The 14,122-nt window shown below is 36.4% G+C and overlaps 1 protein-coding gene across 1 annotated transcript; it reads left to right on the forward strand.

The window, feature by feature from the left end:
- The first annotated feature begins 5,969 nt into the window (after nt 1–5,969).
- Nucleotides 5,970–10,359, forward strand: LOC149182289 (protein NDL1-like). The gene is made up of 10 exons (XM_089416806.1): nt 5,970–7,155; nt 7,344–7,432; nt 7,537–7,597; nt 7,785–7,871; nt 7,981–8,058; nt 8,167–8,223; nt 8,354–8,405; nt 9,129–9,135; nt 9,612–9,744; nt 9,853–10,359. Exons 1-10 carry the CDS (start codon nt 7,060–7,062, stop codon nt 10,096–10,098), a joined length of 906 nt encoding a protein of 301 aa, XP_089272932.1. The 5' UTR covers nt 5,970–7,059; the 3' UTR covers nt 10,099–10,359.
- Nucleotides 10,360–14,122: the final 3,763 nt, after the last annotated feature.

The raw sequence follows: 14,122 nt of genomic DNA on the forward strand, positions 1-14,122 counted from the left end.
AACGCATAAGAAATGAATCACGGTGTAATATGATAGAAATGTCAAGCCTTGTATCTTCTCGCAAGGAGACCCGGTCTTGCTTTATGATCAAGAAGCTGATAAACTTGGAGCAGGGAAATTTGAACCGATGTGGATGGGTCCTTATATTGTCAAGTGTGTTTTAGCAAAAGGTGCCTACGAGTTAGTGGATTATGATGGGATTCCATTGTCGCAGCCCCGAAACGGGTTGTACCTCAAACGTTACTATGCTTAATTGAGTGTAGTAAAACTCATTGTATATATGCTTTCATTACATGTGTGTGTGTGTCGGTGTGTGTCTTTTAGAGTTTTTATTTGGTTAGTAATCCGCTTTGCATTTGTTGCAGATGTCAGAATCTTCGGAACCATTTGTTGGTTACGTCGATGGTGCTAGTCGTAGTACGCAGAACCTATCTTCTGTAGCATGGGCTATTTTTGCTCCAAGTGGTGAGTTAGTGAGTTTTAAAGGGATTTGTATCGATCAATCGACGAACAACACTACTGAGTATAGCACGTTGATCGAACTTGTCTCTGATGCCATTTCAATTGGCATTCGCCGAATCATCATTAGGCTGGATTCATAACTCGTTGTACTACAACTTACAAGTGTGTATACCATCTGAAACCCAACAATTCTTCGTATGTTCCTTAAAGTTCATATTTTGGGAAGGGATTTTGAATACATCCAATATCAACATATTTCCAGAAACTTTAACACATTAACTAATTCTCTAGCAAATTATGTGTTAAATAGACATTTGCGACACATGTAAAAGTAGCATTTTCAGTTCACATCATTAGTTGAATAGGATTGCACATAACCATAGAAAACTCTGAAAGTAAAATAGATAGGTGTTTTAAAAGTTTTTACAAAATTTGTGTCCAAGACACGTTTGGTCATCTGACCCAAAAACTCAAAATGCATGCAAAAAAATCCTAAGTAGACCTAGTGATGCTCATGATAACAGGTCATAACATGTGCTATCATGTGCAAAAGCCTCATCTAGCAGCTAGGAACACCAATAGTGTGGCGTTGCAGCCTCATAGGTAACTCCTTGATCCGAACATCCAAAATACCAAGGGTTAATCCCTCTATGTGATCCTGCAACTCTGCCAAGGTCTCGGCCAAATCCAAGTCCTGGAGAACTGCTCTCCCAATGTTTCTCCGCGCTGGCCCACCTACACCCTGTTGGTGTCCCACAAGTCGAATAGTACCCACATCTGCATGCATGAGAATGATTTTAGTTTAGTCTTGGAAACATTAAAAACACAAAAACATGTAGAAACTTGAAAAATCAAAAAACACTTTGGTCAAACAATTTACCTATAGCACCCCATTGTGCTCCAACTGGTAGAATCAAATCTAGATCTCCACGGAAATCCATCCCTGAGTATGGATGCTCCTCGATGACAAGATGTTGTCGATCGAGCCAACTGAAGAATGCAGTGGAAAAAATGATTGTTGACTGACCCGCATGTCGAGCCATCAATTCAACCCACCTCTGCATACGTGGATATTTAGGACCAGCTACACCCAATGACACGTGTTGTGGTTACATCAATGGGATTCTCTCTAAGGTAAAAGCGATTAAGATCGAACCATAACAGAAATTCTTCGTCTTACCACTTTTTACCTTGGTTAGTTGTTCTTTCAGTGAAAAAAGCATGGCCTCACACTAGTTGAATATTTTGGCTCTAGAGACTCAAGTGCATACTGCATATATGATTTGTTCGCCAAATGTAGTGTCACACTGCCAGCCAACTTTGCGATTGTGAAGAGGATCGTTCTCAAAGGCAAATCACCTACATCCTTAATGTTTATTTTCCCATCCTTGCTAGGCTGTGTACCTGGCCGACAAAACTGTCGAATGTAATCTCTCATCGATTCACCTCCACAAGCAAATCCAGAAAGTGAGATGGGGGCACCTTGCCTCGACAGTCCGGTAAGAAAGTAAATATCATTAATGGTAATAGGGACCATCTTGTCCCTTATGTGAAAAGTCTGATCTGTCGGATCCCATGCATGAACAAGGAACTGCAATAGTTCTATTTGTTGCCTCATTCTGGACAACTTGAAGTATTTGAGTAACCCACAGTTTTTGAGGGCCTCAACTGTATATTGTTTAGGGAAACCATGTCTTGTTCTTCATGCTCTCTTTCTCGCCATGTAATCGACATTCTGATCCGATGAAAGCCTGAAATATAATCATAAGCTTAGTTAGGATCCTTTCCATGCAAAAAATAGGACAAATTTTGGAGCAAACAACTAAAACAAATTGGGGAAACTCGCCCAGCGCAACCCAGGCACAGAGACAGTGCATTGCAGAGTAGGCAACCTTCTATCAGGGTGCTCTTCAACGTAGTTTTTGATGTGAAAGCTTGCACTGATCCTAGGGCGAAAAAATCAAACCCCAAAGGCCCCAAAAAACCCTAAAACTTGCATGAAATAGCAAAAGAATGACCTGAAAAGAAAGAGGAGGGGTAGATCTCCTACCTAGTCCGGACGGCACGAGAAATGGTCCACAGAATCTCTTGCAATCAGCTGATGAAGTTCGAGGTAAAAAACTAGCCCAGAGCACAAAACTAAATGGTAAGTCTCAAATGGTAAAAATGTCATGGTAAAAACTTGTTTTATGTTTATTTCATGTTCATTAATCGAGTAAACATTAGTATTTGCCTATTTTTACCTATGAAACAGGTATTTTTAATCCATTTGGTGGTGTTTTGAGCAGGTTTTACAACTGACTTACAGAATTTGACGTGCTCGATTGTAAATTGTACCTTTGACCACAGAGCATACTTTTATCTCTTTTTCGAGCTCTGTTAAAATAATGAAAAAAGAACCCCCTTGGAGTCCTCTTTAAGCTTTTTTCAGACTCTCTAAACATGAAAAGATTGCCTAGCGCTTGTCCTTTTTAGCTCGTTAATGGATTGGAAACGACATCTACTCAATATAAGTTTAACCCTTTTTTGTGCTGAGATAGATTAACTATGAAAAAGGAATACGTTGATCGAACATGGTCAATAGATTCTCTCTCGTATTATTTTACGTTTTTTCAGGCTTGAGAGACAAATCTACGAAAAAGAACTTGTGGAGTTTTCTTTTTGTCACTTTTCAAACTCTCTAAACATGAAAAGGACCGAATTATCTTTGTCGTTAAACTTGTTAAAACATCAAATAGTGACAAACTTGTCCATCTAGACAAGACCAAGTTTCACCTTTGGCAGACTCGTTAAAACATCACATAGCGATGGAGTAAATATAAAAAAAGTTTTATCTATTTATCATACCTCTAGTTTATTTATATTTTTATTTATTTACCATACATATTTTTTTGAGTGTACGTAAACCTCTTTATATTTTAAATTTATATTGTGTTTATACATACTAATAATTAGATTGATTTTTAAATAGGGCCAATATTAAATTAAAAATGCACATTTATGTTTTTATGTAAGATCTACCCAATCCTGAGTTATAGAGCCCCTCTTGAGGCAACAACTAAAAATGTGGAAATCTTACATCCTTTAAGTTCATATAATAATACAACCCATATTCCATCTTCTATGACTTCGAAATAACTATGGACCAAAAAAACACATTTGAATCTAAATCCCCTTCCAATTTTTTTTTATACATTTACCTTTTTTTTATCAAAAACATCATAAAATTTCACACCTACAACCTAGAATAACATTCTCTTTCCTTTTATAAATATATGATATCGTCCCTATCAAATTTCCTCATAAATCTATGCTATTATCTGCATGAATACATAAAAATAATTATCAATTTATTGTTATGTATAGAGATTAGAAACAAAGTAAATTTTGAAATCACATTAAATATTAATAAGTACCAAAAATTATCAACTTAACCATGGACAGAAAGAAACATATTTGAATCTAAATCCTCTTTCCCAAAAAAATAAAAAAATATGCATTTACCTTTTTTTATCAAAATTATCGCAAAATTTCACACCTACTAAAGTAACATTGTCTTTCCTTTTATAAATATATGATATCCTCCATGTCTACCTTCCTCTCATAAATCTATGGTATTATCTATATAAATATATAAAAATAAATTTCAATTATGGTAAAAACTAAAAACAAAATAAATTTTGAAATGACATTAAATATTAATAATTACCAAAAATTATCAACTTAATCACAAACAAAGAAAAGAAAATATAACACAAAATTTTACACCTACAAATTAGCACACGCACACACTAGAGTAACATTTTTTTTCTTTTTATAAATCTCTGGTCCAACATTCTTTTTCCTTTTATAAATCTCACATTAAAATAACATTCTTTTCCGTTTTATAAATTTCTTGTCCACTTTCCTCTCATAAATCTATGATATCATCTACACGAATAAATCATAAAAAAATAAATTCTCAAAATCATCACTTTCCTCTCATAAATCTATGATAGCATCTACATGAATACATAAAAATAATTCCCAATTTGAGGTACAAAAAAATCATCACCTTGGTCACACGCAAGTGAGAGATGATATAACGTTAGGAGGGCCTTGTGGCTCTTCTATGCTACAGTGTAACCAAGTGAGCTAATGCAGCTCCAATGCTTTGGCAGTAACGTGAAAATTGATACTCAAATTGTGCGGCCGCCATGCGAGTCTCCCATTTCCCTTACGCAACTTACCGTTACTATTGATACACCCTTTTCAAAATATGAATCTGCTTCGAGGAAAGCTATTTTCCGTTGCCGGGATTTGAACCCGGGTCGCCTGGGTGAAAACCAGGTATCCTAAAAGCTTATCTTCATCATTTATTCCTGCAATGGTTCAGACGAATTTCAACCCAGCCTGGCGGGCGCATGAACCATTAAACCCAAAATGGGAATCGCCAATGATATTCCTTAGATCAGATGTGAAGTCAATAAATCTATGTCATGTTTGCAAACAGAGAATGAGAGTTTATATTCTATGGCGGGAAAGATATTTGATGCAATGATTTCTTTTGGGTGGGAAGTCTTTACATTAATTTGTGGCGAAAATTTGGGAGGGGGCGGACAGAAAACGAGTATTCAACTATAATAGGTTAGTTTTTTTTTTTTCATGAATATAATATATATGTCTATATATAATTGATATTTAATTAGCAATTGCACTAAATGTTTATTTAATTATAATAGGTTTTTTGCGAGTTTTATTGCCGGTATCTCGCAAAACCTCAACGCAACACTGTTATGCCAACGCCTTTCTCCATAATGATGGCGGTCTAGAATCTTCACCCACTACATGAAGCCGGCAGAAATATCCCCAAATTTGTTGCAAATTCCTGTAATCCCTGAACAAAACGTTACCCACTTCCATGCCTGGTTGAGATGGATGGTGCAATCTTCTTGGGAATAAAACTCCATGAGAATCTCCAGATTGAAATGACGAAGACAAGGGTCATCATTGTGCAGCAGCCAAAGAATGTGGCCAAATAAGATTGCATCACAGTCCAAGAAAATGAATTCGTTCCATGATTTTTTTCTGCCATTGCCCTTCCTGAAAATCCTACCAACAGTGGCTTTCTCCATTAATGGTTGAAACAATCCACAGTCCAGAATATGAGGCTCCACCTTGAAGATCTCCCTCTCTTTTCCCACCAGAACGGTCACTGCATTTCTTCTTCTTTTCAGTTTCTTCGCTGAAGAAGAAGGGGCGCGGTTGAACTCCTCGTACCCCATCGACCGCTTTCTCCATTTCCTGAGGATTTTTAGGAGACAGACTCTGTACATTGTGATCGCTCCTGATCTCCAACAGAGCTTCAAAGGATGAAAATTATGCAGAAAGGGGACAGGCGGAAGAGCTGCTTATTCAGTGACGAATTTTGCAGAGGAATGGCGGACTATGAACAACGGCCGGTTTGATATTCAAGCTGCAGAGCCAATTCCGTTAAGTTGCAGAGGCAAATACTGAAAATGATCTCATGGGTAACATTGGTAAAGTAAGAAAATTGAACCACCCGACCCGAGGAGCCCAAGCAAAGAATAACCTAGATAGATAAATTATATTTTCCAACATGTAATAAAAGAATAAAAGTCTCTGATATATTTTCCCATAAAATCATTTTTGCCATATTTGACTATAGAGTAACGTATCTGATTTTGAAGCAAATGTTTTCTTAATTTTAAAGCAATGTTTCCTTCAAATTGGTTGCCAATCCCATTGTTTTGGAAGCTTTTTCTGGGACAGGGATTGAGGTGGCTGTGAGTATGAAGTATGAGCAAACGAAGGACATTGGAAAATCGAAGTCACGAGCAGCATTATGGCTGAAGAAAAACGTCATGGGTTTCATGCCTGATACCCTCATAACCAGTATCATTGTTAACCATCAAGGGATATCAGAAGAAGCAGTATCGACATTGGTATCTACTATGAAAGCCATTTATTCTGCTCTTGTGGATGCAAATCTAGATAAGCGTATCAAGGTCACAACCATACTTTCATCCACTTTGATTCAAGATGCATCTAGTGTGCCTCCATCCTCTTCCACCAAGGATTTGAGGTGGGTTCTTCACCCTCTGCTGGCGTTTGTCTCAAAGACAGGTTCTTTTCTGATACTGAACACTGACTTTAACAGAGATTTTGCACATAGTGAAGAAGACCTCATTAACTCTGTAGTCGTTGCTGCCAGAAATGCTATGGCATTTCTTCACTATCCTGATATTCCCATAGTTATTAATGATCAAGGTCTGCTTTCCGAAACAATGAAGACCTTTTTAATGACCAAAAATCTCAGGGATCAAGTTCTTGCCCAAAGCATGAATAGGGCTCGGATATGGACAATAATAGTGAAAATGAGTTCTTTGGACGTTTCTATGCTGAAGGAGTTGAGCAGAGAAGGGGAAGAACTGTTCCGCTCAAACTCTAGGGAGCTTTTGGACAATAAAGCTAACTCTAGGGAGCTTTTGGACTAAGGAACCGCATTCCTCCTCCTATCTTTTGTTCATTTTTCTGTTCTACAATAAGTACTTTTTCAAGTTTTCAGTCCGGCATCTATTTGTTTCTTGAACAGACATGTCATGCTTTCAAGGGTTGTTCTTCTTCCCTGAGGCTGCTTCGTTATTCTTTCACAATTTCTGTATCTATCATATTGATGCACCTGGACATGAGGTTCGTATTGGTATTTTATTTGTTTTTCAGGTCAACGAATGTACTTTTTTCTCTGTTTATGGTTGCAGTCTATCCAAATGTATGATGTTTTTCTGATATTTGAACTAGATTTAGTAATTGCACTCTTAAAAGGCAATAGTATGCTCACATCATGTTATTTTTCTGCCTTGTTTTAAGAGTTCTTGCAGTTAGGAGCTGCTGCAATTTCGTCTGATATTGCTATACCTACTGTGGACGATCTTGCGGAGCAGGTTGCTGAAGTGCTTGATTACTTTGGGTAATCTTGGAATTCAGCCATATCTATTTTATTCCATGTATTTGTATCAGTAAGTTATAGCAAAATTGTGTTGTTTTGTTTTTCTAATTGTTTTGTCTTGACAGTCTTGGAGGAGTTATATGCATGGGTGTGACTGCAGGGGCCTACATTCTCACTCTTTTTGCGGTGAGTGAAACCCTTGAAGCTAACTTGTCTCTAGCTCATGCTTTTATTTATGGACTATGCAATTGGGCTATATCGACTGCCATTTCTTTAATTTTTTATTCCCTTGCTGTTTCTTCTTATGCTTTCTATCTGTTAGTGGTTTGAGGTCACTTACGTTTTGTGTGGTTCCTGATTCCCTATAATGCAGTTGAAATACAGAGAACGAGTTCTTGGTCTCATTCTCATCTCTCCTCTTTGTCAAGCACCTTCTTGGACTGAGTGGTTCTATAACAAGGTTTGCTTCCTACAAATCTTTTATTTTGTGCAGATTCTACTGTACTGGATTCTGTTTTCGAATGTTTGTTCTAATAGATATTAGCCTCATGCTGATCGTGTTTTTGCAGGTGATGATGAATTTGCTTTACTTTTATGGCATGTGTGGAATTGTCAAAGAAAGTTTACTTCAACGGTATTTTAGCCAGGTAATTTAAATAATCCACTGCTTTTGTTTCTTTTTCCATGGGGTTTCCAACCCTGTTTTCATTCTGATTATTCTGTTTACACTGTTGGAACCATTGTGGGTATGGCAGGAAGTGCGCTGCAATATACAAGGCTTGGAGTCTGATATTGTGCAGGCTTGCAGAAGGGTAAGCATCCTTTGCACTGAAATATGTACTTTATGGAATTGGGGTTCAAGGTCTCTGACGGTGTGGATTTCATCTTATTTACCCTTTGTTGTGGAATACTTTCTAAATTCCGATGGTGTTGTGTACACAGCTGCTGGATGAGAGGCAGAGCAGTAATGTTATGCGCTTTATGCAAGTGATGAGTCGATAAGTTTCAAATTTGTGAAATAATTTCTTATGTTTTGAGAAGCAGTTTTAGGTTTGAAATTCCTGATCGAATTCCCATTAGAGATTTCTCCATATTCTACCAACTTCCTGTAGAAGAGGCTTGAGAATTTTCTGTCAATTCATTGATGGTTTGCCTTCAGTGAAGTCTAGGTGTCCCTGTGAATAACGTGTGTTTTGTTTTTTCATTTCTCTTCTAAGAAAACTGATACTTTTTTTGCCTTAGAAGAAAATCATCTACTTTTTCATATTGAAAATAAAAAAATATACATTACTTATATTTCACCTGAAGTTTATAACAAAACAACATCATATAAGCTGTCCATTTGACTGAATAAGACTAGTAAAAGATATGTCTCCAAGGTAGCACCTTCCATCAAAAAGTTGATACCATGAGCTCCCTTGCCCATCACACCTCTTTTTTGATAGACAATCTGCAACTTGGTTCTAATCCCTCATCGCAAACTGGGAGGAGCAAGACTGAAAGTGAGTCTCGAGGCCCAAAACTTACTGAAACACGTCCTACAAACCTAGTCTTCCATGCTCCATTTTGCCCTCAAGGCTCATATGACTAAATTTGAATCACCAAATATGTAAAGGCTCCTTGTATCCATCTCCAAAACCGAAGACATAAGAATTAATGGTGCCTTCGGTTTAACATCATTTTTAGAGCTTCTACCAACCCAAATTGTGATTCAAAGATGGGGAGTGTTCCTCCAGTCCCAAGTAAGATACTTTTACAAGCATGTAGGGCAACGGCATGAGATCAAGCTTCTGCATTCAACGTATTACATTCTTTTTAAAGGATTACTATATTGTTTTATTTCCTTTTCTTGCATCCTAATCTTTTACTCTAACAATTATGGTAGGATACCAAAGGGGAATAAATTACATGTGTTCCATTAGTTACCCTGTTGTGCTGGAGGGGAAGGATGGTATTATACCTAACCTAGAGTGTCATGTTCTGAATAATTCAATGGTGTCTGCTACTGGTAAAATACAATGTGAGATCAGATATTACTTAGTGAAGGTTAACACAAGAGAGATAAAACAAAGTGGTGGTTTGTTACTCATTTCAATTTGTGTGAAATGATGATAAGCAATGTATGCATCTCCAATTGCTTTTCGGAAATGGGGGAGATTTTGACACGGGGCTGCATCTAGATTAATGTTGCCTGTAGGAGATATGATCTGACAGAAGGGTTGAAGAAATTGCAGTGTAGGACACTCATATCTGTAGGAGAAAACTCTCCATTTCATTCAGAAGCTCTTCACATGTGTGCCAAAATGGACAAAAAATTCAATGCATTGGTTGAGGTGATAACATTTCACTTTCTCAAAGTTGATCTTTAAGATACTAAAACTTTCCTGTAGAGGCAAACTGACATCAACATGGCTGACATAATTGTTATTAATGCATGACAGGTCCAAGCTTGTGGATCACTTGTGACAGAGGAACAACCCCATGCAATGTTAATCCCAATTGAATACTTTCTGATGGGATATGGCTTTTACAGGCCTCCTCCCCAGTTATTTTGCAGCTATGGGACTAGCCCCAGTCCAACCAGTCCTTTAAGTCCGTCTTGCATCTCAGCTGAATTGCTGTCTCCTGAAAGTTTAGGTCTGAAGTTAAAACCGATCAAAACACGTGTTGCAGCTATGGATGATTAAGGTGGACACTTCTTGCCGTAGCAACAAAGGCCAACATTACCTGCATGGTTTCCAGTTGTGTCATGCACACTTCCTAACAAATCCAACAGCTTTTCTTTGGAATCTGCAGAATCAGACCAGATGCTTTCAATTGGGACAATATGCGTTTGCTCTCCTGGATTTGCTTTACCAGAAACAGTGACTCGTGATCCTTATTCAATCACCACACTCTCCTAGGAGATCAAAAGCACTAATATTCATGCTTCTAAGTTCTAACACAAGATAAAATAAAACTGACATCTCCTACAATATGAGCCAACTTCAAGGTTCATCTTTGTTGAAGTGGGTTTTGGAAGCGAATCCAAATGCCCTTAATGTATGTAGGATATTATTAAGAAAACCTTGGTACTATTTGCCTTGCAGACATGTAAAGGACAGACTCAGTATTGCATTTCTAAATTTGCACCTTCTGTTCTATTTAGGTTTGAAGCTATTTTGCGTAGACACTGCCTTCTTAAATGAAATTCAAGGAGGAGCACTCTCACACATGTAGTGGCAATTTAACTAAGTACCTTGAAACATTTTGCATGTAATGCTCTGTATCGGTGAGGGTATGTTTTCACTTGTGCAATAAGTAATGTGTGGAGCTGATTTGGAGGACTCTGTGTCTCACTAGGACCAACAAAACAATACCCATGGTGCCTTGACTGCCAATGTATATGCCTGCAGCCATGCTATAACTTTTACTTTGACATCGAGTTGATGTAATTCCATGTTTATTAGGCACCGATATGTTCTCACCATGGCTTGGGAGGTCTGTACTAGCTGCTTAAATTTTTTTGAAATTTGTTCAGAGGCATATTTTTCTGTTTTTCCAGGACACAATTGGGGCTAGAATTTGGGCACCTAATAAATATGATGTATATGCTTTTGAAACCTAAAAGTCTCCAAATCAAAAGCCTACAAGCATGAGTAAGATATATATTCATAATCCTTTCTGATACATTTTTTATTTTCACTTTTTTATTTTCACAGCTTCAACTGAGTAAATTATTAACCAAGTTGACCTGTATGACATTTTCTTTTCAGTCCACTAATGCCTTTACTGCTCTGCAATTTATGCCATACGAAGCTTCTTGGCAGTGTTATCAGACTCTTCGCAGTCCAAGTGGAGTCGGGAGTTTGACTATGTTTTAAGAGGAAACAGAGTCTAATCAGCAGAATCTGAATCAATCCCGATACTCCACCAACTATCCATTACTAGGACCCTACATCCACTAGAAAAACATCAACTCAAGAAGATGAACAAACTTCCCTGCAACCTATCACTGATCTTCTTGACATTGAAATACATGTCAACATACATTGAATATTAGTTTGATATATATGTTAAACATGGTAATAAAAGGATGCACACCTTCAATTAGTTGGTTGAACTGTGCTTTAACTTTAAACCTAGATGAATCTATTTCGGTATGAACTAAATCCATATTCAATTGACTCTCAAACTAATTGTGTATAAACTTTACTTGAGATTGTTGAACCTGCCATATGACATTCATGTGCATAGTAAACCATCAAATGACACACCAGTGGGTAGCACAAGAGGATTAAGTACATTGAATGGAAATGGATAACTAGGTTTCATATTTATGTAATTATCTGCCCTTATCATTCATCAGCATCATGTCACCTCACTGTTTGTCATATGACATTCATATGAATAGTAAACCAACTGGTTGCCATATGACATTCATATGAATAGTAAACCACACCAGTGAGTGGCATGAGGATTAAGTACATTAAATAGAACTGGATAACAAGGTTTGATATTTTTTCCAGGATTTATACTCACTGCAGACTACTTTTAATTTCATATCATTGAATGACTGCCCATAAGGATTTGTCTATTAAACTGAGAGACCTTCATCCGTTAGGAACCTTGCAAGCGTATATACATAGAAGTTATGCACATTACATAATGTACTTTTTCTTCTCCTTGTGAGGGATTTTTGTCTTGCTACCAATGTACCATTCTTCGTCTGTTTTTTCTTTGCTGTTCTATCATATCCAAGAATGTACTCTTTCTTAAAATTGCAAGTAATTTATATCTTACCAAGATTAAAATTGTACTCTATTATTCTCATCTACCAGTCGCGTCTGTTTATTGATTTTTTATTAGGAGTGATAAAAATTGTCATTGCCCATTGCTAAATCATAGAACAATCTTCTGCTCTTTCTTCTCTCTGTTGTTCGCTTCATGTATATCTTATATCTCACCTACTCTTTCTTATCATATTTACCCTACTTCCATTCAAGGGTTTGGACTTCAAAGAATACAATCTAAGGTCCGAATTCATCCTTCTACACAAAGATATCCATTTGCACAAGACTACTTTTTGGTTCATCTATAGACAAGGCGACAACGCAAAGTTTCCTTGCAAATTGTTGAGGTTGATATGAGGCTATCGTGGGTTTATATAAGGCTAAATAAGTAATAAATATATTAATTTTAAAATCAATTACTTATTAAAAAAAATATCTTATATACAAGTTGGTTATACTAGCAATTGCATTCCTTATTTTAAGAAGATTTCCCAAAATACTTTGAAAATTTAAAATCAGTTTCAAAATTTTAATAATCTTAATGTTTTAGTTGTAGTGTCAACCAGTAATGTAAGTGATTTGTTTTAATATTTGCAAATCACAAATTTCTCCGCTTTTCATTTACCATGTACAACGTTGTAATTTACTTTTTATTAAAAAAAAAAACGTGTTGCCAATAATCTATTGAATCTATTGAGCTTTAAGTATGAATGCATTCTACACTTACTATATTGATATGAATGGTTTGGTTTTGGTTTTGTTCTTTTAATATCAAATGTACTGGTACAGGATGGTCAACGTGGTTATTGCCTTCGTCACTACTGAGCTTTATATATGCTTGACTATCTATACAATTTTCTTCCTTTTACTAATCCTATCGGCCTCTCTTTGTACCTTTTGGGACAATTGCTAGTATATATGTCTATATATAATTGATATTTAATTAGCAATTGCACTAAATGTTTATTTAATTATAATAGGTTTTTTTTTTAAGTTTCATGAAAATATTATATATATATATATATTTAATTGGCAATTGCACTAAATGTTGTAAATGAAATAAGGCAGTAGCATATAGAAGAAGAACATAGATAAAGAGAGATGTGATATGTTATGCAATCTAGATGTTGTCTAGTTTGGAACTATTTCCTTTGCAACATAAATTACTACCTCTAATAACACGAAATAAATTAATTTAACCATAGAAATCTCTATTCTTCTCAACAGAAAAGCTTGATACAAGATGTTTTGGGGAAATGAATAATTGAGCTAGTAATGGAGCTAGTAAATCCAATGCCGAAACCAATTGTACTTAAAAATGTTTTGAATAGGTCCCATTGTTGCAATGACAACATCCTGTAGGTGCAAAAAAATAAAGTCATGAAATGCAAGTCCTGAAGTGCAAAAACTGTAAGTAAGCATATTTGAGCATGCAAACTCATAGGTTCACTTTGAAGAAAAGGAAACCACTAAGGCATCATGTAGTACAAGATGACTACTAATAAGTATATTGGACCCTACTTCTATGACATAAGTTTCATGCTTGGAGACCATTTTGAAAATGTATATGAGAAATGTGCGTAGTGATTGTTGGTTTCTATGCATTTTTTGGAGAGAAATTTGTGGGAGGGTTCAAGGAAAACATGTTATTTTTCTTGGGTAATGAGTGCAAAGATGACTTGGTTAGCACAGATTGCAGCATGAAAGATGTAGAGAACTTTGCAAGTGAAATTCCATCTCATGGAACTTAAGATGGTCATTTTATATTTGAAGAATGTGAACACAAGGTGGAGCACCAACCTGAATATCTATGTCCCGCCTTAGCTAATCAAATGGATATAAAATTAGGAGAGGATAAGGAGGAGAAAAATTGGAGAAGTAGCTGAGGGGAGAATATATTTACGGATGGAGACTTTAATCCCCTGGAGGTTTGAACCGA

Source organism: Pinus tabuliformis, chromosome 3_2 (genome assembly GCF_031772625.1).
Source record: "Pinus tabuliformis cultivar Carrire ecotype Pingquan chromosome 3_2, CPIR1, whole genome shotgun sequence".
NCBI classification, from domain to species: Eukaryota; Viridiplantae; Streptophyta; class Pinopsida; order Pinales; family Pinaceae; genus Pinus; species Pinus tabuliformis.

Coding starts and splice junctions, on each gene's coding strand:
- LOC149182289 (XM_089416806.1), top strand. CDS start 7,060: ATGTCATGCTTTCAAGGGTTGTTCTTCTTCCCTGAGGCTGCTTCGTTA. Junction 7,156..7,343: donor TTGATGCACCTGGACATGAG/GTTCGTATTGGT, acceptor GAGTTCTTGCAG/TTAGGAGCTGCTGCAATTTC. Junction 7,872..7,980: donor CTGAGTGGTTCTATAACAAG/GTTTGCTTCCTA, acceptor GTGTTTTTGCAG/GTGATGATGAATTTGCTTTA.